The 25,950-nt window shown below is 38.5% G+C and overlaps 2 protein-coding genes across 2 annotated transcripts in view; one reads left to right on the top strand and one right to left on the bottom strand.

Annotated features, from left to right (window-relative positions):
• The window catches only part of pepd (peptidase D), a 15,614-nt gene extending 11,097 nt beyond the window's left edge, over positions 1 to 4,517 (top strand). The window contains exons 11-14 of the mRNA XM_088413778.1: positions 1,046 to 1,123; positions 1,211 to 1,359; positions 2,735 to 3,111; positions 4,180 to 4,517. Coding sequence (XP_088269904.1) covers positions 1,046 to 1,123; positions 1,211 to 1,359; positions 2,735 to 3,111; positions 4,180 to 4,323 — 748 coding nt within the window. The 3' untranslated portion in view covers positions 4,324 to 4,517. The remainder of the gene's footprint in view (positions 1 to 1,045; positions 1,124 to 1,210; positions 1,360 to 2,734; positions 3,112 to 4,179) is intronic.
• On the bottom strand, positions 3,789 to 25,950 carry thsd4 (thrombospondin type 1 domain containing 4). The gene is made up of 18 exons (XM_088413777.1): positions 25,897 to 25,950; positions 24,232 to 24,283; positions 24,079 to 24,145; positions 21,696 to 21,943; positions 20,061 to 20,379; positions 18,587 to 18,689; positions 18,149 to 18,285; positions 13,237 to 13,441; positions 11,949 to 12,124; positions 11,269 to 11,335; positions 11,020 to 11,196; positions 10,810 to 10,939; positions 9,439 to 9,643; positions 9,193 to 9,366; positions 6,788 to 6,961; positions 6,541 to 6,720; positions 5,955 to 6,099; positions 3,789 to 5,889 (listed from the first exon to the last, which is right to left on the bottom strand). The coding sequence occupies exons 2-18, from the start codon at positions 24,258 to 24,260 to the stop codon at positions 5,744 to 5,746; spliced, it is 2,682 nt and encodes an 893-aa protein (XP_088269903.1). The 5' UTR covers positions 24,261 to 24,283; positions 25,897 to 25,950; the 3' UTR covers positions 3,789 to 5,743.

The following is a 25,950-nucleotide window of genomic DNA, read 5'->3' as shown; positions in this document are numbered from 1 at the left end:
TCAAGTACTAAAGTATTACTAAAGTAAGAATTACTTCATTCTTTAGGTACTTGAGAGTTAATTAGGTACTAAAGTAATCAAGTACTAAGGTAAAGAATTACTTTATTATTAATCAGTTAATTTAGGACATAATTACCTCTCAAGTACCTAAAGCAATTGATTACTTTCATGTAGAAAGTAATCAAGTTATTGATTACTTCCATGTATAAAGTAATCAAGTACTAAAGTATTACTAAAGTAAGAATTACTTCATTCTTTAGGTACTTGAGAGGTAATTAGGTACTAAAGTAATTGATTACTAGGTTCTTACTACATAAACTGATAACAGAAATATAATATGTATCTTACATTATATAATATATGCAATAATAGCAATTTAGTAGCTAGGGAAACAAATTCTAAAGTAATTAAGGAGTAATGAATGAAGTACTAAAGTAATCTTTAGATACTAAAGATAAAGGGATTATTTTAGTACCTCAAGTAAATGATTACTTTGGTACTGAATTACCTTCGAAAGTGCATAAAGTACTTGATTCTTTTATACATTCAAGTAATCAATTACTTTATACATTAAAGTAATCAATTTATATAATGACTTTATACTTCAGGCACTTTATAGGTATTTAGGCAGTAAAGTAATTGATTACTTAAGGTTGTTACTACCTATCTAATTGATTATTTGAGTAATTTGGCAGCTAAACAAATCAAATACTAAAAAAAATGATTAGTTTAAAGTATAATGTATGAATTAAAACTTGATGAACTAAAGTAATTGGTTTCTTTAGCTACTAAATTGTTAAAATAATCAATTACTTTAGGCAGTAAGACCCTAGAGTAATCAATTACTTTGTACTTGATTCCTTAAAGTAATTGTAACAAAAACCCGTCTTTGGGATCGAATGAGTTAAAGGTTACATATTGATTTACTTAACCGTTAGCTACAGTGGCTCGCTATTGAGTTCTTTGTGTCCGTTGCATAAATAACGGGACATTATCGCGCGTCAATTTGTAATGTAGCGTGACCCTTGACTGTGTGACCCCCCAGGGGCAACAATTCCTCCGTTCTGCACTACGGCCACGCCGGGGCTCCCAACGACAAAACCATCACGGACGGCGACATGTGGTGAGCGCCGGCGTCGTTAACTTTTGTCTGACAGAACAAACAAATGTCCAATCCTAAGGACTTTTGTTTGGGTGTCCCCTGGCGCAGTTTGTTCGACATGGGCGGCGAGTACTACTGCTACTCGTCAGATATCACCTGCTCTTTCCCGGCCAACGGCAAGTTCACCCCTGACCAGAGGACCATCTATGAGGCCGTCCTAAAGGCCTCCAGGACTGTCATGGCCGCCATCAGACCAGGTCATTTTAATACTACCGCTACGATTATGAGCAATATTGCGAGTGGCTAACATGTAGTACAAAATGTTATTCAGCTGAATAGTTTGTCAAATTTTAGTTGTTTGGTCCATTTTCAAACGTGAAAAAATTTGCACAAAAACAAAAAAGTTGATCTTTTTAACATTAAATATCTTGCCTTGCAAATCTGTTCAGTTGAATATACCATTGTACTCTGTTTTTATCATCCCAATTTCATTGGAATTTGGCTACTATAATATTAAAGTAATCGATTACCATAAGTACTTAAGTACTAAAGTGATCATTTATCATTTGGGTACTTAAAACAATGAATGATTTTAGTTAAGTAATAAAGTAATCAAAATTACTCTCTAAGTACTGAGTAATCGATTACTCCCATGTACTTCAGTACGAAAGTGATCATTTATCATTTCGGTACATAAAGCAATGAATTATTTTAATAAAGTAGGAAAGTAATCAAAATTACTTTAGTTAAGTACTATAATAATTGATTACTATGAAAAAGTTTAATTTAGCACTTCAATACATAAAGCAATTGACTTTAGGTACTTTGGGTTTTTACTACCTATTTTACTCTAAGTATCCTGGTACTCAAGTAATCAATTCATTTAGCACTTCAATATGTAGGGTAATCGATTACTTTAGTGCTTGATTGCCTAAAGTAATCAATCATTCAAGTTGTCAATTAGTAAAGTAATGAATTACTTAAGTACTAAAGTAAACAATTAATTAGCACTGCGGTGCGTAAAGTATTTGACAACTTTAGTACTTGATTGTTGAAAGTAATCAATTGCTTTAGTGCCCAATTCTCTAAAGTGATCAATTTTAGTTAAGTACTAAAGTTTCCAATTACTTTATGTACTTTAGTAATGTCATCAATAGAGCACTTAGGTACATATAGTAATTGACTACTTTTGTACTTGATTGACTAAAGCAATCAGTAGATTCAGTGCCCAACTACCTAAAGTAGTCAATTACTATTACTTAAGTTATCGATTACTTTATGTACCTAAGTACAAATGTAATCAATGAAATGAGCACTTGATACTTTAGTACTTGATGATCTAAAGTAATGCATTACTTTAGAGACCATCTACCTAAAGAACCCAACGCGATCAATTACTTAAGTTGTTAAATAATTGATTACAAATGTACCTAGGTACTAAAGTAATTGAGCACTACAGAACCCGCCAGCATTCTGACTGACCATACAGTAGTTTGTGTTTTTGTTGTTTTTAAACACGTAATTGACGCCGACGGCGCTCATCGGCACGCTTCCCATGGACGTCATTTCACGTCAACGGCGCTCAAAGAGTGGCCAAGAGCGGTGACGCCATCTCTTGGAAAATGTGCGCAGGCGTGAAGTGGAGCGACATGCACCGCCTGGCCGACCGGGTTCACCTGGAGGAGCTGCTGAAAGCCGGCGTTCTCAAGGGCAGCGTGGAAGACATGATGAAAGTCCACCTGGGCGCCGTTTTCATGCCCCACGGTCTGGGACACCTGCTGGGCATCGACGTGCACGACGTGGGCGGCTACCCCGAGGGGGTGGAGCGCATCAACGAGCCCGGCCTGAAGAGTCTGCGCATGGGCCGGCCGGTGCGGGAGCGCATGGTGCTCACCGTGGAGCCCGGCATCTACTTCATCGACCACCTGCTGGATCAGGCCCTGCGCGACCCCGCCGCCCGCTGCTTCATCGACGACCGAGCGCTCGCTCGCTTCAGGGGCTTTGGCGGGGTGCGTATACGGGACCTTGAATCTGGATTGTTTTTTTTTTTTTTTTAACTAATCCAAAAGCTCGTTAGTCAAGTAGATTTGGTAGTTAACAGTGGCTAAAAAAAAAAAAAAATGACTTATGCGTGCTACGAAAACCTTTAGTATGAACACAAATACTGCACACTATCATTTTTTTCCCCCCTTCCTCACCATACATGGTAAACCCCCACAACCAAAAAAAAAAAAACCTGATTATGATCATAATTGATAGCAAATGGTAAAAATGACTATTCATGATCACTGGTTTTTGTTTTAATGCTTTTCACCCCCTCACCCCAAAAAATAACTCGTTGCTTCACACTTAAATAGTATATAATGTAATATTATAGAATTAAAAATTATATATTTTATTATCCACTTGTATTTGATTATCATGTTTATTAACACACAGTAAATACATTGACGTATTTTTCACATTCAATTACAATGTTTTTTTTCCTAAAAAAAATACAGTAATTGGTAATAATTACATAATCGTTTTTTTCTTCCCTTACACCCCCCCCAACCTGGTACTTTAAATTGTAATTTTTTCCTGGGGGGAAAAAAACGACTATAAATGGTAGCAATTACTACGCAAAGATTTTTTGCACCCCCCCTCCCCCACCCAAAACAAAATAATAATAAAATAACACATACATTTTGACTTTCGACAAAACAAAACAATGCCTTAAATTGGGTGTCAAACTCATTTAAGATAGCATGAAGGAAAATCTAATCCCAAGTGCGCCAGACCAATAAAATGGTTTCTTTATATGGCTTTAAAACAACAACTTCAAATGTTTTATTCTTTTTTTAATACTGTCCAAATTAATACAGGATAAAACATCATAAAACAGTTCAAGTTTTCATTGTGAAAAAAATTCAGCTCATTTTTATACTTCTACTTTCCTAAATCATCTCGCAGGCCGGATGAAACCTTTTTGCGGGGACAGAACCGGCCCGCGGGCATTAGATTTGACACCACTACCTTACACGCTGCAAACTGGGTTCTATAAATGGTCATTTCATTGCGTCCCGCGATTTTGGCAGGTTCGCATTGAAGACGACATCGCCGTCACGGCGGACGGCATCGAGCTGCTTACCTGCGTCCCGAGGACCGTGGAGGAGATCGAGGCCTTCATGAGCACCTCGGAAAAACCTTTCAGCCCGCTCGTGTCCAGCCAAAAATTCTGAATGGCCACAACTCTCTCGACTTGTTCACAACTAAACAAATCAGCCAACACAATATGGACACATACAAGCTTGATCATGATGAAGTTTAACAAAAAACAAGGTAACATAAATCAATTTTAACACCTCGGGAATATCTCTTTTGTGAATTGACACAAATGTAGTATAAATTAATAAAATTTGATTTTTTTTGCAAATATGGATGACGTTCATTATTCAAAGGGTGCACTTGCTGATAATGGCCACTGAATGCCGCTGTTGTCACAAGGAAAGCAGCTTTTACCTCACGATTGAACTACAAAAGTTTAGTTAAAGAAAAACGTCAAAGCAGATGTCTTCAAATACTGTTTTTTCTATATGGTCTTGAATGTATCACTATGAATACTGATGAATGCATGGTTAGGATGAGGATTTGGCTCGCTAACAGCTATAAGATAAGAAGATAACCAATTTAAATGATTTCCTTAGCTAACTGGTGACCATACTTTTCAAGATGAATTGTCAGATAAATTGACAGAATTTTTCCAGGTCAAACGCTGATGAATAAACTAACCGCAAATGAGCGTGGTAAACTACACCTTGAAGAAATGTCAGGAATTAAACAAAAATTCAGGATCAATATCGTTAGTGGCCACCAATGGCGGACAAGCAAATGTGTTTAAAACAAAAAAAATAATCATACATTTTTTTAAATCGTCTCCAAGGAGAGATACATAAATAAATCATGTTATTAGTCACTTAAAAAAATGTATTTACATCCGAGCCTCAAGTGCTTATGTTCCTCTTCAGTTGAAAGATTGAGATGCCGCATTTAAGAAAACTGGGAAATTAGTATTTTTTTAATCTCGCACTTTAGCGGTTCAACTAAGTAATATAGCCCACTGAAAAGATCGCATAATGGGTCATTTGAACAACATTTCTATTTTCTAGTGATGGGTTTAAACAGTTAGCCCGCTAGTTTGTCAATCAGAACAACAATTAAAATAGTAAGCTAGATAGTAGCTCTACTAAACGAATTTAGCCTAGCAAATTAATCTGTGAAAGGTCAATTGAAGAATTAAATAAGTATTGAAGTAGTCCGTAGGCTTGCTAGTTAGTCAAGCGGTTAACTAATTACACAAATGCTTCAAGTATGTTAAATAGCTAGCAAACCAGCTGTTAGCTACAGTCTGGCAATAGTAGTCTCTGAAATCTTTTACTTTAGTGATTTAGTCATTCAAATGATAAAATATTTGTTTGCTACAGTTTGTTGTTGCGGAGATTTTGAATGCTCCAAATAGGATAAGTCTAAATTCCCAGTGTTCTTGAATGCGTCGTCAGTATAGCGCCAAGCAATACTTAATAGACGTGTTGCATCCATCCATCAGGTGAGCGGATTCTCGTCCTTCCCCGCAAACATTGGTCCTTCCGTTCCCGATAAGTGCTAGCTGCGCCCCCTGTTGGCCACCGAGTGTCTGTGGGGGTGGCGATAGCAGGACGCGCAGCAGGTCCTTTTGTAATAGTCGTAGACACACAGGCGGGCCTGGACGACAACGTTGCAGTTGTAGAACTCGTCTTTGCAGTGCTCGTCTGCAACCGAAATGTCGCGGCGATGATTTAGTTGTGTCTCGTTTATTTATTTCCAAAGGACGGACCTATCTGAGGTACGCAAGGCTCGGGGTTGCAGTCCTCGCGTTGGGCCGGTTTCAGCCGCTCCTCGCAGCTGCTGCTGGACCGCATGTCTTCGGATAGACAGCGCACCTCACGCACACGGAAGCCCCCTTCGCACGTTTTGGAGCACTGGATGAAAAGGACGTTTCATAAATCTATTAACTTAATACGCCCCCCTGGATGAAAATGCGGTACTTCTGCATAGAATATATACATTTAAACCAATTGTTATTCAAGGGTAGGGTTTTGAATGAGGATTTGAAACAAACCCTAAGCATAGTTCAAAACCCTACTTTGAAACAGTAAGCCTACTGTGAAACTCGAAACGTAGATTAAATCCCTACTTTCAAACACCAAGACTAGCTTGAAACCCTACTTTGAAACCTTACCCCTAGTTTAAAACCCTACTTTGAAACCTTATCCCTAATTTAAAACCCTACTTTGAAACCTTATCCCTAGTTTAAAACCCTACTTTAATACCCTAACCTAATAGTTCAAAACCAGATTTTGCATCTTAAAAGCAGGGTGTTTTCTTGTGTGTGTGTGTGTGTGTGTGTGTGGGGGACTCACAGCGCTCCAGGCGGTGTAGTACCACTTAGCTCCGCAGGCCTTCAGGTTGCAGCTCTGCTGGCTGGGGGGCCTGTCCAGTGACGAGCACTCGTATTGGGGCGCCACGGCCAGCGCGTCCCGCGACCTGGTTAGACACTCCACGGCCCGCTGCTGCCTGCCCTCGCCGCACTCCGCCGAACACTGGCCAACACGCACACGCGGCTCGAACGTCAGGCACGAGTCGGTCCCGATGGTACGTTGGCCGTACCTGACTCCAGGGGCCGGTGAACCACTCCATGGTGTTGTCGCAAGGGCCGGTGTCGCACGCCTGCGAGTCGGGGGGCCGCTCGCCGCCGCAGCCCTCCAGAGGGAGGCTGCTGATGTGATTGGTCAGGCACAAGACGCCTCGCGTACGTAGGCCCGCCCCGCACTCAGCTGAACACTAGGAAAACACGTAAAGATCAGCTTTACAGAGTTCTCATCTATTCTGCAGGTGTTTGATGGTCGGGATGTTTGGGAATTTGAAAGATATATACTTATGTCATATTTTAAAGATTATATTTAAAGATCATTTATTGCTGCTTACTGCTATAGATGTCAAATATCAAGTTTTACCTGGTTGGTTTGAAGGACTAATATTACTATAAGTAATATATAAGTAAATAAGTAATATATAAGTAAATAAGAATATTCTAGGGTTGAAAAAAATATTTTTAAAATATTTTAGGGCTACAAAAAATATTCTTAAATATATATATATATATATATATATATATATATATATATATATATATATATATATATATATATATATATATATATATATATATATATATATGTATATGTATAAATTATGTAATATATCATTATTTTTCACCCCTCGAAAATAATTTTAAAATATTTTAAGGTCAAAAAAAAAATATATATATATATATATAAAAATCTATATGTTATGTTATATATTTTTGATTATTGTAGTACTAAAGTATCTAAAGAAAATAATCACTTTAGTACTCAAGTTTCTAAAGTAATTGATTACTTTAGGTACTTAAGAACTTTAAGTATCTGCATTATAAATGTAATTCTTAATTCAGAAGACTTTTAGACTCTTTTTTTGGCACTTGCTGAAGAAAAACGTAAGACTTTACATGTATTCATTTAAAATAAAACACTTTCATTTTTCGTAAGAAATAATGTGATATTTGACTAAGGTATTAAGTAAACAACAAAAATTACAATGAATATCTTGGTAGTGCCTTAATTTTTAGAAATATTTAGGAAATAGAAAATCAATCAGATACGTAATCATTACATTTCCCCTAGTTGCTTACTAAATACATATTTTGTCAGTCATATAGTTGAAATAAACAATCATAATCAATTAGTTATATTATCAGTCCTCTCCCATATCGTCACTGCAATCAGATGACAGTTTGAGCTAGATCAAGGGGATGCAAAATTGTGGGAATTTTCAAAGTTGGAAACCTTTAACGAGAATTGAAGCTTGGCTCATAATAGGAAATCGTATTATACATAGTTAGGAAAAACACATCGAAGCATAATCCTGACTCAACCATATTCCATGCGAGCACAGTGGAATCTCCAAAGACGCTATGTACCGTACATGCACTGTGCATTCATCAATCACATGCGCAGATGTTTTCCACAATCTGGATTTTTCGCTAGGGAGATGGGATTATTCCATTTAATGTTTTGAATGGGACTTTGTTGTATTTTTGTATTTTTGCATAGGATGGATGACGCTCTTCTTTCATTTTACAGTAAATGGAATAAGTTAACTCATTCATTGTCGCACGAGGCGATGCCAGGGGGGGGCACGGATGACCCCAGGGAAAAGGATTTGTTTTTGCCATGTGAAGTGTAATTGTGATTAAATAAAGATTGGCATCTTTTTTTCAAGCATTTTGCTACACTAGGGCTTTTTTTTTTTTTTTTGCGTAGACCAGGGTTATCAAACTCGTTTTAGCTTGCGGGGATTATAGAGGAAATAAAAAGCACAATATCATTATGAATCATAAAACATTACTAATAATCATTAACTATTTCAAGTTTTTTTTTTTATTTGTTAAAAAATTCACCTCATTTTTATACTTTACAAAATCATCTCGCGGCCCGGATTAAACCCATTTGCGGACCGGAACCGGCCCGCTGGCTATATGTTTGACACCCCAGACTTAGACAAGCCGTTAACATGTATAAATGCTGTAAAAACAGCAGTTAACAGTTGTTGTTTTTTTATATTGCTTTATCATTGTGTCAATGTTAAAATGATACAGTTTTAGGAATGCTTATTCAGTTTTTATAGGTAATCATCATATTTATGGTCTGCGTGGAAAGTCTGGGGTGGGGTGGGGGGTGCGTGAAATGCACACACTGGGATAAACGCACACACCCCCGTGTCATATTGACCCCAAGACATTATTGTTGTTTTTGAGAAATTAAAATATTTCACAGGCTAAAACAAAATATCCTATTCGGATTAGACACATCTTAGACACATTTGGGTGAATAAAAACAACCTTGACACATATTTCTTGTTCTTTGCAAACAATCATGAAAGGAGGCTTTAGATTGATGTTTGACGTCTATAGTCGTCAATGGCAGTGAATGAGTGAACTTAACTTCAAGTTTTGGGTTGAATATGCGTGATACCTTGGCGGCCCAGTCCGTGTAGAACCAGCTCTTGGCGCAGGCGCCCATGTCGCAGTTCTCCACGTGGACGGGCCTTAGGTTCATGTTACACTCGTCGTCTTGGACGAAGTCGCCCAGGTTGCTGACGCAGCGGACCTCCCGCCACCTCTGGCCCAGCCCGCACGGCACCGAGCACTGGGCGGACAGACAAACGGCCGTCAATCCGGCCCCCCGGCGATGGCGTCGGTCGCCGCGGCCGTCACTCACGGCACTCCACTCGGAACGGACGTGCCACTCGCTGCAGATCTTGTTCTGGCAGGTGCCGGAGGTCTCGGGCCGCTGCAGGTGCCCGCAGCGGCTGGCGTGCACGTTGTGGGTGCGGTTGGCGTAGGTTTGGCGGCACAGGACCTGACGCTGCTGCGTGCCCAGACCGCACGACCTGCTGCATTCTGACCACTCGCCAATGTCCCAGCTGAAAAAAAAGAAGGCAAGAAACCATTTCAAACGTGGATTTTTTTCTTTACTCAACTACAGAAAGGACCAAGCATTTATTAGAGGAGAGGCCTTCATTTTTACGGATGAATTTTGACCTGATAATCTCACTAATAATGCAGTAATTAAAAATTAAATTAATTATCTTTAATATACAGTAAAGCGTAAAAAAAAGAAAAAAATATATATATATAAAATAAAATATAAAAATATAAAATAAAATAGTTACTCAAAACAAACAAACAAAATGGCTAATAATCAAAATACTGTACCATAATTACTATTTATTAGGGGGTGGCCTTTTTTTTTACAGATTTTTTTTTATTTTTTTACCTGATATTCACTTTTGTGTCCCACAAATAATGCAGTAATGCAGAACTAAATTAATATTTTGAATAAACTCCAAAAGATTAAAAAAATGAATAATGAAAAATAAAATACTGTTACCCAAAACAAATAAACAAACAAAAATCATAACACTTTTTAGGGGGAGGCCTTCATTTTTTTTACCTGATATTCTCTTTATTCTTTATAATTTTTCCCTTTTATATTCTGTAATGTATTGTAAAATGTAGTAATAGTAGTAGTGTTTAATTATGGTGTTTATTATGATAAATGTAATGGAACATCTACACTAAATAAATACAACAAAATTACTGCTAAATGCTGATATATTAGATTTTGGGATAGGTGAGTACCGATACCAGGTATATGTGCCAATATCTGTGCAAAAAGTTATATCAAAGTGTCAGTACTTTTGACGGATGTCAGTAACAGTATCATAGCCGTTTTACGATCGGGAAATAGACATTAGAGGAGTGAAAAATGTAATAATTTCTTGCAGTTTTAAGGAAATTTGCTACATATGATAAATAGGTCTGTCTTTAAAATTTAAATAAAAAATCATAGTGTTTTGGGGGCGGGTGGATTTTTCGCTTCAAAAGATATAAAGAAAATAATTGGTATTGGTGATAAGTCAAACTCAAGTATTCACACTGGTATCAATCTGGAAAAAGTGGTATCGAATCTCCCTAATTATAATAAATATAATATTGTATAGACATTAGAATAATAATACTAACAATGCATGCAATATTCTAAGAAAAATAGTGTTTTTTTTTTTTTTTTACCACACAAATGACTCACAATGCAGGGCAGGCCTGCAGGTTGCACGCTTCTTCCTGTGCAGTTGGTTTACTGCTGCTGTCGCACAAAACGTCCTGGACTTGAATCAGCTTCAGCCGGTGCACACAGTGGAAGATGGGATACCTGAAGCCTAAAGATTGCAACATGGAAACCATCAATCAGGATATTTTGACGGCATAGTACCTAAAAAACGAGCAGTAATCAACTTACCTTTACCGCAGGAGGCGCTGCACTCGCTGGTGCCGGCCATCTTCCAGCTGTATTCCCGTTGTCGGCGTGGCACCTGGTTGTCATGACGATGAGGCGGGTACCTCCCCCCACCCGCCGGGTCGTAGTTCCCTCGTTGGGAATCGCCGTGTCCCGGTTGCTGCTCGTTCACGGCGTTCCCTGTGATATGTGATGGAGTCGGGCAAGTGCAATGTATGATGGGTAATGAAGTCAGCTTTGAGATTTTTATACCTTGTGGAGTTTCTGAGGCGAGCACGTATTCATAATGAACACCTGGGTTGGGCTGCTGGAAGATCAACTGAGGGAAGGAGAGAATTTACATTCAAAATGTACAGGAGGGGCAATTCTGGACGTGCATTTGTGTTAACAGACATATTTGTATGTTTTGTTTTGTTTTTTAATGTCCTGACAATCCTAGATACTTATTAGATTTTTTTTCAAGACTTTCAATCTATATTTCCACGTCTAAAAATGGCTGATCCAAAAATGTGTTTATATTAATTGATTACTTAAATACATAAATACCTAAAATATTCACTTTAGTTATCTATTTTAGTACTCAATTACCTAAGGTAATCCATTACTTAAATTATGAAATCATTTAGAATCAGGCATTTTTAGACTCAGTTTTAACCAAACACAAAATACATTATGACAAATTTGATAAAAACAATACATGGGATTAAATGTCTTGACATGAAAGTACAAATATGTCTTTGGTATTGAATAAATTGATAGGGATTGGATGAGATCTCGCACAACAAGATCTCAACAATAAGACGGTACTTGGGCCTTATTTTATATTACAAATTTGAGCAAAATGCCATCTTCTCATTCTCTGCGTCTCAATCTCGTGAGACATCTCATCTTGTGGGATTTGTGTCTTGTCCCGCCCCTAGTTGTTGACTCACATAAATCTCCAGGATCTCATTGGTGGGCCCGTCGGCGAGGAGGGACTCCCCAGCCGTGCTGCTGATCTCATTGGGTCGGCGGTAAGTGAACATGGTGCCGCCGCCCTCGTACCTGCCCGGCCGGTCGATGGCCCAATTTCCGTTGATGATGGACCGTCCTGAGCGGCTTCGAAGTGCTGCGGGAGACACAGGCAAAATCATTAAAATTTGTTGATCTTTCTGATAACGAATACATATTTATTTCTTTTTTTTCCACTATTTTGTTCATTTTACATTTACATTTTTTGAAATAGATGTGTACATCCTAAGTCAAATACCAGTCTTATGTATTTTATTTTTCACTTGATGAAAAAAAAACATAAAAGAAGGACTGTGTTTTTATATTTTAAAATGGAAGCAATAAATAAATGAATCCATCAAAAATTGAGCTGTGATTGGTTGTTACCTGAGCCACAATTACAAGAGATGTCATTTTCAGTCTTCAGCAAACGGCAAGATGTATTTTAAAAGATATTCATTATACGAGTACATGAAAAATAGTTCAGTTTAAATGTATAGACAAAATTTAAACTTAATGTGAAAATGGCTCAGTAAGTAAGAACTATGCATTTAAAAACAAATGAACTATTAAGGAAACTAACATAATCCTTTTTCAACAGACCGTTTGGACCCCCAAAAAAACCCAGTGGATTAAGCAAGAACTGCCATTAGGAGGTAACTTTAGACTTCTAAAACACTGTTTGGATCAAGTGGAAGCACATTGGATCCAAGGGGGAAAAAAAAAACTGAGGGAATATGTGGGATGTGTTTGCTCATGAAAAATCCATTATAAATCCGGGTTTTTGATATTGAGTGGGAATACGTACATCAAAACTGTCTTCACAAGGTTTTTTTCATTGTTTACTAGAATGAGCCACATGTTGCTTCATTAGGGTTTCATGATGGGATCACATGTAGGCTCTGGTGAACTTCCACCACAGAAGCCTTTTACAGTCAAATGCACAAAGAACTTTGAACTTAATTAAAAAAAAAGTGGTTAAGGCTCGTGGTTGAAGGTCTTTTATTCAAAGTGTGGACTTTCATCGAGGGAGGGGTCCTGGCGGGGGCCATGAAGCCTTTTGGGTTTTACCACTAAGTTGAGTTCTGGCTCTCATTAAACGAAAATCCAACAGTTGCTTCAGAAAATTAATTAGAACCAAAATAACGGATCCACACACACACATACATATATATATATATATATATATATATATATATATATATATATATATAGATATAATTTCCTCACCTAGGTAGTTGCGGCTCTTAGCCATCTCAGTGACGTTGATCTTGGTGGCCCCAGGCGGGATCTCAGCAATCTTGTGATAGCCGATCTTGGTCAGAGAGTTGCGGAAGAGTCCAGACACGAGCCGGCAGGTGGTGTTGTCGCCGCCGCACACGCCGCACTTGTCCATCACTTTCCCGGAGCCCAGGATGCCATCGCAGCCTGGACTCTGTGAGAGGCACCAATAGTGGACCATTTACGGCCAGTCAAAGCAAACATGTTGAAGCAGAATTTAGCTGTTAAGCTGCATGCAAATGGATTAAGATGCCAATATGAGTGAAGTCAGTCCCAAGTGTCAATGTTTTTAAATCCAGATAAAGGAAAATAAATTAATTTTCCCATGCATATGATGGCCTTTTATTTCGATTATTGATTTTTTCCAAATTATTTTTCCTGTGCTATATCGTATATTGTTATTTTAGTAATACCAGTAAGACCTGACTTTCGATTCCTTTGTATGTTAAGCACATGTGAAGAAATTGACAATAAAATGGACTTTGAAGGATACTGTGTTATGAGAAAATGCACATTGTTGCAGAAAAATCCTACATATGCAGTGTTTTGTATGAAGGGCAGGTTATTACTGTGGGGCTTTCTATTACGGTTTTGATACACTTACTATAACGTGATTCTACTATGCGTTTGTAATCTCTGTGTGAAAGTGGTCTTGTATCTTTAGATGGCAGCAGCATAATAAAGTGCAAAAGTGCACGTCATTGCAAATATCTTGTTCTTGTGTAAAAGAAAAAGGATGTCAAATTCCTGACTTTCTTTTTGCAGGATCTCTGTGTGAAAGACAATGTTTTTGTCATCTAATTCTGTATTTGTGTAACGTTATCTCATTATGTATTTGTGTAATGCCGTGTCACTGTGTGAAAGTGCAACACGGTTCAGCCAATTTCCCATTACACTTGGTTCTGGCGTGTCTTTCAATTTGTATTTAATGTTTCCAACGAGCATGTCGTCCAGTCACACATAAAAAGTCCCTAGTGGAAAAAAGAATAAAAACGCAGCAATGAAGAGCTGTTAGTGACATGACGAGCATTAAACAGCTCTACCGTGTCAGCAAAAAATCCATCACACTTCACACGACACCAGAACAGCAGTCAAACGCTCCCCTCATAAAATAAACCCTGACACAAGGTTATCCACGGACACGCTGATGGCAACAACAGCTCTCCATGGAAACATGCGCCGTGATTTATGGATTCATATTCGAACCGGTCAATGAAATCTCAAACAACAGCTAAAACGCGTGAGGCGCCGTAGGGAAAAACACATGAAGACAGAAAAATCATGTCAAAACAGACGCCTCAACTTTTCAATTTTCTGATCAAATGAAAGTCAAGTGATGCCATTGAGTTATGTTGATGTGATTTGAGGAGTATCAGCGAGATGAAAGTAATTTTTTCCCAACATCTTGCGTAGGAAATTATCAACCTTGTGGCGGACGAATCAATTATTTTGCGGATAGGGGGAATGCTGTAAAGAAAGTCACTTCGTAAAACCGAAACCTCTGCCGCACCAATTGTGGGTTATATTTTTCACTTTTTCGTGGGTGGCTCCTTGCTACCATCTGCATGCTTTCTCTTGTGAAATCGTGGTGAAACCATGTTTCTTTTCAATGCAGTCATTTAACGTGGCACTCAAGCCCACCTTCATCTGGAAGTGGTTACCAGTGGAGTCGAGTCTGAAAACAAGAGGGTCTTAAAAAGATATCCTGCTGGTATTTTTCCCACACTGTACCCCTCCTCGGTACCGTGCAGGATTTTGATCCAAATACCGATATCGACATTGTGTATTGAGGCTGATGTTTTTGTTTCAATTGGATGATGTGAACACATTAAAGAAAAATCTTATTTGTTAGCTTAGCGCAAGCTAGCTAGCATAACAGAGACTGGATTCAAACGTTTGCTAAAAATGTAAAACACAACATGCGTTTTTTAACATGCGTCTTGAAAAATTGCAAAGGTCACCCTGTTTTCAAAACAAAACAACAGAATGGTGCTCGGAATTTTAAGAAAAAAAAACTCGACAGCTAGCTGCCCTGCATCTCCCAAACTCGATCACGGTCACGGTCCCGATGACATGAATTTTAGCATTGTAGAATTTTCTTCTGCATTGTACAAATTGGATGTAACTTCACTTTCAGGTCCTCCAAAACTTTAAAATTAGGGATGATGGGTTTGATATTTAAAAAAAGCAAACTAGCTTTCAACATTTTTGGAAAAGCGAGTTTTAACCATCCAAAGTGTGTTTTTCAGAGAGGAGCGCAAACTGACCAGTGTGACAAAAATGACGTCTCGAAAAAGGCGTAAACAAGTCAAATGTTATATATTCTTACTTAATGTAAGGTTTTTGCTAAAGGTGCTTCAATTCAAAACCCAAATGCAGTAGAAAAATTTTATGTAAAGTCGTACCAGGAATTTAAAAACAAGTACTTAATTTATCAGTAAAAAAAAAAAAAAAAAAAAAAGACATTTATGGAGCCAGCAACAACATTTGCATGATCGGCATTTGCACTTACATTTGTTTGTTAGCATTAATATTCAAATTCAGCCAACTGGTCACCTTTTAATAATTCATTCAAAATGTTTCAATTAAGTAAGGTTTGACGCTACGCTTTAGTTAGCTAGCAAGTCTCTATAAACACTGAAGTCTTCCCGTCATCTTATCATCGGAAAATCAAGGTAAGCTAATGCTACGAAGGCATAAAAGAGTGGCGCCACGGAGCCATATTCCAACACTTTTTACGAGCAAGAGATTAATGTTTCGAGGACACGCAGGGAAACGTCGAGATCTTCACACGCACAAACACAAATGAGATCAAATGTTTTCTTGAGAGCTTTGACATAGCATCTGGAAAGGACATCAAATCTCCCTATAGAGAATATCCAGCCAACGATGAGGAATGTATAGTGATGGCTGGACGGGATACTGAATCTGGAAGTCGACTTAAATGGAAGGCTGCCCGTGCCGCCCACATGCGAGAATGGCCGGCCATCTTGGAGAAACTTTTTCTATGCCGAGTCAATGTTTCGATGTGACACAGATGCCGATGCCTAATAACCGTAATAGGCATAAGCGAAACCTTAAATTGATGTTATTCTTGTAATATTGTGAGTACTCCTGTAAAAAAATGTTTTTATTCAGTTAACCCTTTATTATTGCGATATTTTCTGCAATCATCAATGGAAATTTCTGTCCCTAATGCTGCAACATCTCCGAATTAAGACTTCACTTCTGTGTTCCAATTACTAAGTATTTTAAGATTAGGGGGGATGAGACATGGAGGTATTGGAGGGGGTCATGCTTGCATTAACGACCCCAGGCACTTCGCATCATCAGTCAAGCAGGGCTGAGCTAAAACTAACATGCTAATTCAAACTAGTCTTCATTAAGCCACCTCCACTTCGCACCTCTATGAGAGCAAACACCTTATAGTGGAGTTCAAATTGTGGACCAAACCAGGAAACCTTCACTGGAGATACCCTAGCATCCAAGCAACCCAAAGCAACAGCGACATCACAACAAAACGGTCTAGTTCATCCAACAGGTACCCCAAAAAGCAGGTCCTACCTGAGATCTGGGCTTCCCCTGCACGTGGAGGCAAGCCAGCAGCAGCAGGCTCGGTACTGGCAGCATTCTTCCTAATATGTTACAGAGCTCTCTCTCAAGTCAAAAAAACGGTGCCGACCATCTCTTACGAACTCCTCCTTGTGAAGAGAGCCGGGGAGGACGTGCAGGGGAGGGGTAAGGGACTTTTAAGAAGTGAGAGTGAGTGGATGGTTAAAGGGAAAATTGGGAGCCCAATGAAACATAAGTACATAGATGTGCCTTCACAAAACCAGGCTTATGTCAGTGAAAATAACAATTGAGATATTGTTATACAGTATTCTAATTCAGCACAATTTCAAGCAAAATTTCAAGTAAAAAAAGAAAATTGGGGGGGACTCCACTTAACGTTTAGCTGTAGTCTTATTTTGCACGTTTTTGCCTACCCTCAGAATGTTTTTTTCTCTGCATGTTTGATTTGAGAAAATATTTCCAGAAGCTCGTTCAGGAGGAATTCCTCGAATTAAGGTCAATAGCTGCTTTCTTTGGACATACGTATTGCGACGTTTGTCCATTAATAGTGATGTCATACTGTATTGTTGACAATGGTCACGTTTTACACATATCCACACAATGAATGGTCTTTTTTTTTTTTCTTGATTGCATCACTTGTTGCTAGGCGGACTTCATAAAACACATTACATAATACAACCCTTTTTCTGTGCCTTGATTTAATTTTCTCACCATTTGGAAACATGCAGTAAGTTTTCTTTTGAAAAATATCACTTAAGTCTGTGGTTGGAGCTCTGGGGACTGCAATATTACCAGCTCCTTGTTTAGAGGCAACTTTTTTTTTTTTTAAGTAGCTTATCAGTGTTGGATTTCAAATGAGCCAAACAGTCGCGATTCACATTATAGCAGATGTTTGGTCGTTATCGCTAGCCGAAGGGGGAGAATTTCCGAGCGGAATGGCTCGAGCAGCTGAGAGGATTCAAAAGAGCGATGGGGGAAAAAAATCCTCTGACTGAGAAGAAGTGTGAAGATGATGCAGGAAATGAACACACCACTTTGGATCACAACGTTCACGTTGTGTGTTTGCTCCCACGCACCGACGCGTCAGTCCAAATCTGACAGGTGTGTTTTAGCCACTTGGCTTGAAATGTTGTACAAATATCCCACAGCTCAACTTCCTGTGGACCTCAGCTTCACTCCAGGAGATCATGTGAAACAACATCGCCCCCTCGCGGCTATAATCACTCTCCGTTTTAATGCAGTACACAACTCTTTTTCAAACTAAAAATAAACAGTCATGTGATCTTACCGTGCACTTTCCCGCTACACACACCAAAGAATTGTTGGGTCCGCATGGCGTGCCATCAATCACCTTGTCGGACAGTCGCACGTAGAATCTAAAGCCGGCGGCTCGACAGTTGAGCTCGCAATGCTGATCCCCCGCAACTAAAAGCAGATGGACAATTTATATTTTCACTGTAACCTGGGCAGTAAGTCTCCGACAACTATTTACTGTATATAGTTACACATTTGGTTGTTGTCGTGCATATGATATAAAAATCAATTATTACATATGATAATAACATTGCATACATAGTATAACCACCAACGTATACGTGGCTCTTGCTGTTTTTTGGGCTCAGGCCAACAAAATACACGTGTTACTTTGGCGCCATCTAGTGAACACTTGGTGTAGGTTAATACATTCCTGAGATTGTGGTGCGTGTATAAATGCACGTCGTTGTACCTTCGTTGAAAGGCTCCCACTCGTACAGTCGACCCATAAAAGGTTTCTTGTCGTGCGCGGCACACTGAGCAGCTCTGATGGGCTTGCTGGATCCGGGGCAAGCCTAAAAACAGATAACATTATAGTAAGAATGATAATAACAAGTATTACTTTGTTGAACCTAAACATTTGCGTCTCTGATTCAACTTTTCACTTCTGATATGATGATATTACAGCCGAGAGTACTGTCTAATATCAATATTGAGTCATATATAATTATTACTATTATTTTATTGTTTTAGTACGTTCATGTATTTTCACAAAGCATTTTTGAATGAAAATAAACAAAATAAAAGAGTGATGTGTCATATAGGTCGGATTTATTAGTCTTTGGAACTATGACTTGCATTGGATTGCACATTACATTGGATGCAATGAGCATCCATATAAAATTTATTAAGAGTCACACAGCATCATGCAAAGGAGTCTCAATAACACAATTCAGCACAACTTCCTGCACGAGCCAATTAATTTGCTCTTAATTTGAAAATAAAACTCAACTGTTCCTGTCACAGCATTAAAAAAAGCATTTGATAAGATTTGCTCAATTATAGATTTGCTACATAATTGGATTTTGCAACAGAAAACTATGTTAAATTGTCACGTACTCCCAGGGGTACACCTATCCCATTTGAGAACCGCTGATATAAAGGAAAGTATGAGCAGAATATTTTCCATTATTTGTTATAATTAAAAAATATATATATATATATATATTAATGAGTCCTTTGAGTTTGAATTAAAAATGGGGAAAATAGATTGAAAAATCCACATTTTGAAAAGGATAACAGTAACATTCCTTCTTCACCCTATCAAGACCTTAAATACACACATAGATTTACATGGATCTGCTGTTTACTTCCAAAGGGGTAAGCCAAGGTTACGTATACACACACACACACAGGAAAAAAATGCAATTAGTCAAGCAGGAAGAAGGTGAAGTAAACACTGACCTCGATCAGGTTGCTGTTAAAAGAAGACCCGCCGACGCCTCGATTTAAACAAGCCTCGGCTTTAATTTACTTTACGCTTGTGATGTTATACAGAACTGGGGGGGTGTGTTCCATTTCACATAGACACATTGCAGTTCACTGAGACACTTAAGCTGGGAAACTCCAGGCAAAAATTGCAGGAAGTCAACACTCAATGAGCACATTATTAGGAATGCCAGAACCAAACAATGACACCCGCTTGGTGAACTTAATGAAGATGTTTAGAAGAAGCAAATATTCAGAATTTCCCACTTATATTTAAGGAAATTTACTCATTTTGAGGCCCATATTCAAGTAAGGCTATTCTAGCCTAAACTAAAGACTTTTATACATAAAGCTACGGTTTTTGAAGGCTTGCATTTAATAGTTTGAAGACTTGAGGCAAAGACATTTAATGCTGTACGACCTGAATATGAGTATTTTATTCATCTGGACATTGGTACCTTAAGGTCGCAGAGTCTGTGGTGATTGTGCTCTCCCGCACAAGAAGAAGCCGGGAGAGGGTGGTAGGGTCGCTCCGGTTGTCGCTGCGGCTGCTGGGATCGGGAACCCTGTCCACTCCAAGGTAACCCCATCTGGCCTTGTTGGTAGAGCGGCGCCCAGAGGGTCTCTGTGTGAGGTCCGTGGTGCGACCTGAGGTCACCTTGGTGGGGTACAGCAGAACGTCTCTGCCTCTCAACTTGGGACTGTTGGATCGATCCAGACGTCTGTAATGGAGCTCTTCCATAGCCATATCTACCCGGAATTATTGAGCTAGTCCTCCTGAAGACACACATAGGCAGTAAGCATAGGCCGATTAATGGTTTTTCATTGTTTTAAAAAGTTTGAGGGAACTTTTTAAGGTGACTTCTAAACAGGGCACAATATTCTTGTGGAGTAGAGTCAACAAGCAACTTTTTGAAGTTACATAGATGGCAATCACATTTGTTCTACTTGGCATCCATAGAGGGGAGGGGGGGGGCAGATTGAGCAGCCTACAGGTCTTGCTAAAAATAATTAAAACAGAAGGCAAATGTGGCCTTCTCCACTGGCTTAGGCATTATTTATCAGAAGCCCTGGACTTCATTTGCAATCAAAGTTCTAATATTGTGATATATAGTTTTTCCAGGCTAGTATGCCCTAAATTTGAGTAATCCACAGAAAACCCCCAAATAGTGTCACTTTGGAGTAAAGTCCTATGATGGATCGAGTCCACTTGAGCAGCAATCCCCTGTTGCTCAGCTGTCAGTATGATTTGTTGAAACAGGAAGTACTTCCGAGCACCAGCTGAGTCCTGGACTCTCTTTAAAGAAGAGCTTTGCAAAGGACAAAAAAAAGAGTGGGTGGGGGGTCCCACAGTTCACCGCGACAACCCCACAGAGTCACTTTAGTAAGACCTGACTGGTCAGCATGACACGCAGACTTAAGTTTAAAAAAAAAAAAAAAAAAAAGTTGAGCCTTACTATATTATAAGCAAAACAGAAAACAACGTTTGGCTGTTGTTTTTTTCTTGATGGTCTACTGGATGCAGAATTTGGTATTAACGGGGGAGATTGAGGACTTGGCTCAGAGATCAGTTAGGTTTATTTAAAGCTCCTCATCATATTTGATGCTTACAAAAAGGCCTACATTTGTTGTACTTTAATATATTTTCCTATTTTGTACCTGGACACTGAGCCAAAATTTGAGGAAACCATTCTGCTTGTAAAAATGAATTCTTTTCCATCAGTACAGTGTTACAACAAGAAATTATTATACTAGTTTCGTTGTAAATAGTATATCATTTTCATGCATCTTAAGAAAAGCTCTACAGCAAATAAAAAATGTATTAGGAGCAAGTTTTATTTTTTGGATATGCTGTGGGCTGCGTAAAAATAAAGTGAGGGAGATGGCACTCCTACAAGAGCCGTGATTGGATCCCAGCTTGGATCCCAGCGGGACCATCGCCCAATGAGGGCATATCCAGGGCAGAGGAAGATTACAACTCCAATATAGATTTTTTGTAATTGAAAAAAAAAAATAAATCTGCGATGCACTGAGATAGGGGAGGCGCGAAGTAGCGAGGCATCACTGTATTGTCTTTGACAAAGATGGTATACCTGCGTCCTCCAGACGGGCTCCTCCTCCCCTCATGGCGGTCGTCATCTCGGTAGACGGAAACTGAAGGCCTCAAGGCTGAGATGACGTGGCCCGAACCCAGGGGCCGGTAGACTTTCAGACACGATCGACTCCGTTCCTGCACGCCACTTCCGCATGTCAGGGAGCAGGCCGACCAGGGCCCCCAGGAACCCCAGGATGCTCCACGGTCCTCTTCAGAGTCTAGCAGGGGCGCCGTCCTCTGCGGGACCTGGATGAGAATAACAATGAAATTTCCTCAGATGGACCGTTTAACAAGCTGAACTCATCAAAGTGCCACTAAAATAGGGTACGGTCCAAGTTTTAAATCGTGTTTTGGCTGCTTACTGGAAGTCTCTATTGGCTAGCAGCCCTTTTTAGTTTTGGCTCTGTCTTCCTATGCCAAAGAAATTTATGAGGGAACTTTGTGATGGAGGAGCCTGCAGCAGCAGTAAGGAGACCTCGGTGCCAAGCCTGGGGGCTTTATTGTGGATCCACTTGGAAATCCTGCTCTTTATGAAGTCCCCATTCACAAGATTTTTCAGAGAATGGAAAATTTGGAAGTTTGGCAGCACATTAATCATCCCTCAATTATTAAGCAATTTATCACGTTTACAAAACACCTACAATAGGTTCAAAGACTTGTAAATTGTCTTTGATGTTTAAAGACACTTTAAATGCACCTTGTGACCCCAGGTTCCTTCCGGCTGAGTGTCGTTCCTCAATTAATTGGAACCACTTGGGATAGGGAGATGGGAATGCAATTACTGTGCATCAACAATAAATCAAGATTAGATTATCTGTATCAACTCGGCACATTTTCAGCGGCAATCATGAATAGTAGTACTAATTCGGTTTACTATATGGGTACACAAATTAGGGCATTTGTTTACTTCCAGTGGGAAACAATAAATATATTGTTTAAATTATTTATTGTTGTCCACAGAATGCATTGCAAAGCACAATTAATCAAGTTATAAGGATAATAATTCTTGTCATGTTTATGTTGTTGTTAATGAAATGGGTGTCATATTTAACCCATTTATGCTCAATTTATGTTACACTTTAAGATAATAAAAAAATTGTGACTTTCGGTTGTGTGCAAAGTAGTGACATCCAGGTTAATTATTTGCTTGTAAAGGTTAGTTTTGTTTGCAAATTTAACCTGATCAAAAAAGAATGGTTATAGTATGATTAATGTGCAATAAATAATGACACCAGTGTTACTTGAATCCAACTGCTGATAATGGTTATGGAGTCTATAAAGGTAAAAAGTTAAAATAATCGACAAATATTAGCTAGTTATTTTTTGCCTGATGTATGTAATGTTTTGATTGAATGAATTGATCAGGCCATAATACATATATGCACTGTGTGCACATTATATGCATACATGTGTATATACACAATTTGTACATATCGCACATGGTATGTACATACATATATACAGTATATATGTAAATGTGTAAATGCAAATATACATGTACTTACATACATACAGGATATATTACTAGCATCAAGCAGGAATCCCCCAAAATAGCAGATGTGTTCAACCATTAGCATTGCATCCCGTAGCTTAGCGAGCAATCTTTAATAATTTGGGTGGATCAGTAATTAGAAAAAGAAGACATAACAACCACACATATGGACCAGCCCATAGTTCCCTTGAATATATATGTTTTAAATATATTAATAAAAAGGTGACATGAAGTTTTGGCCTGATGCCAGCAATGATTAATTTGATATTAATTTATATGTTAGGTTTGTTGAAAGATTAAACTGTCTTGAATCAAAAACATGTTGTTGTTGTTTTTTAAGTTCATTGAATGCTCAAGATTGTTTTACGTTTATGAGAGTCTGTACAGTACCCTAGTGTATTTTACATTTGAAGTTGTCTTTGTTGTTCATGTAAACATGCACAAGATGCTAAAACATGTTTTATGAAAACATCCACCATGTACAGTATTGCGTTTGTTGGGGAGTGGTGAATTTGCAATTGTCAATAAGTTCTTTAAAAACATACAAAAGTGATAGTTAAGAATGTTACGAAAAAATAAATGAATAAACTTTCCACATCAAACAGGCAGTCACCATCTACCCGAAATTCCAATTAGCTCCTTTACTGCTGATGTGGCATTTTGTTGACAATAGCAGATTGGCACTTGATCTTTTTGGGAGCGTTCCCACTAGCTTTCCACACTTTTCAGGAAGCAGGAAAGAGGAGAGTCCTCTCACTCAGAGGCATTTGACAAACAAAGACGCGATTATGATGATGCGTGCAGCACCGGTGCCAGGTCAACGTCACCAGATATGTTTGTGTGTGGATGGCACGTGTTTGAACTTGGGTGCCACCTGGGTCCCGCTCACCTTTCTGTGGTCTGCGGAATGTTGACACCTTGCAGCCTCCAAGCAAAGTAAAATCAGCACAAATTCCCTACAGACCCAGTCAGTTGGAAGGATTAATTCCAGGTTAAACAACACAATGCATCAAAAGTGCTTTAAAAAAAAAAAAAACATTACCTGACAAGCCACGTGTAAAGTCCTCGCATTCTTGCAGGATGATGATCACACACTAATCGGAAATTACAAATAAGGCATGCTCAAACATTGAACTTACTGAATGTAATCACAGCCAAGGGAACATGTAATAAGATCCGACCAGAACACAACAAATTACAAGCTGATTTGATAGATATATGCGCATCCAAATATATTAAATTTCATGTGTACAATTTGAATTTAATGTGTAATGCACATCAGATTTGTATTAAAGGTTGATTTTGCAGCTTATAAAAGAAAACCCTTTTCGCCATACATTGTATATAACAGTTTTTATTAAGCTAATGTTCTGAGAGACATTATAAGCATGTTCAGTTGAATTATACTTTAAATGCATTTCAATCTTGCAAAAGTACTTAAATATGTGCCTATATGGCTGAGGGCCAATAAGAGGGGACCATTTGCTGAAAAAGCGAATTTTACAGGGGAGCATCAAAAGGATAAAAAAAACAAGCAGTGATGTCAAGTAGTGTTTTGCTATTTACTATAAATTTACTGGTATATACGGAATAAAACAGATTATTACACTGCGAATGTTTGTTTCATGTTTTTCTCAAAGTGGGGGTTCCTGAGTTAGGGAGGGAAAACAAAATGAAAATTTAACCTCGGATTTTCAACACGTTGTTTCTCTATGTAGAAAATAAAAAAAGCAGAAAAAAGGAAAGTCACCATTTTATTGGCCTGTACCCATATATGCATGTATTGTATAAGGAGGACACATGCATATGTGTGAACACATACATGCATACATTCAGACAAGTATCCCCCAACCAGCATAATGTAATTTTGTGCCATCTATGTCAGATTTATTAGACTTCGGAACTAGACTTCTTCTGTCATCTCTAAGCGTATTTTATGCAGCAACTCCAGAAAGTATTTATTTCTGGCTTGTTTGCGACAACATTGTATAGCTAATTACAATGTTAACAAAATAAAGGTAGACACCATTTTGCAAAGGAATCACCATACCGCAATAAGCAATAAGATGCTTTATGTTTCAAGTAATTTGTTTTTAATTTGGAAAGAAGACTGTGCTGTTTCTGTCACTGCATTAAAATGCATTAAATCAGCTGATGACTGCAGGAACCCTGTTAAAATTGATGTACATCATGAGGTGTTTTCCTGTGCCCCCATTTGTGCCCCAAAGGAATCACCATACCACAATAAGCAATAAGATGCTTTATGTTTCAAGTAATTTGTTTTTAATTTGGAAAGAAGACTGTGCTGTTTCTGTCACTGCATTAAAATGCATTAAATCAGCTGATGACTGCAGGAACCCTGTTAAAATTGATGTACATCATGAGGTGTTTTCCTGTGCCCCCATTTGAGAACCACACTCCTATAGAAAGACATGTTTTTGTTCGCAGTAGTGATATAGATATGTGCCATTTCTGTATACATTTGACTAGAAAATGTGTAGTGGGATGGATAAGCCGTGTAAGCTATTGGACAGATGTCTTTAAAAGGAAAAAAAAAAAACACTATGCGCCAGTGAAAAGCTCCAGGAGGGCGTAAACAAAATCCAGTAATTGTTCATTCAATTACCTTCAGAGGTTGTTTAAAAAACATGTAAAGTTATAGCTTCTTACAATACATGTTATAAAAAAAAAAAGCACTTAGGCTTACCTGAGTGTTCCTGGAATACTTGAACTCCAGTAAACTTCTAAAGCAACATGTTCC

The sequence above is a fragment of the Hippichthys cyanospilos genome, chromosome 4, assembly GCF_059441005.1.
Source record: "Hippichthys cyanospilos isolate Australia breed blue-spotted pipefish chromosome 4, RoL_Hcya_1.0, whole genome shotgun sequence".
Lineage (NCBI taxonomy): Eukaryota > Metazoa > Chordata > Actinopteri > Syngnathiformes > Syngnathidae > Hippichthys > Hippichthys cyanospilos.
Note: the sequence above shows the minus strand (reverse complement) of the source record. Positions and strands in the feature narration are given on the sequence as shown.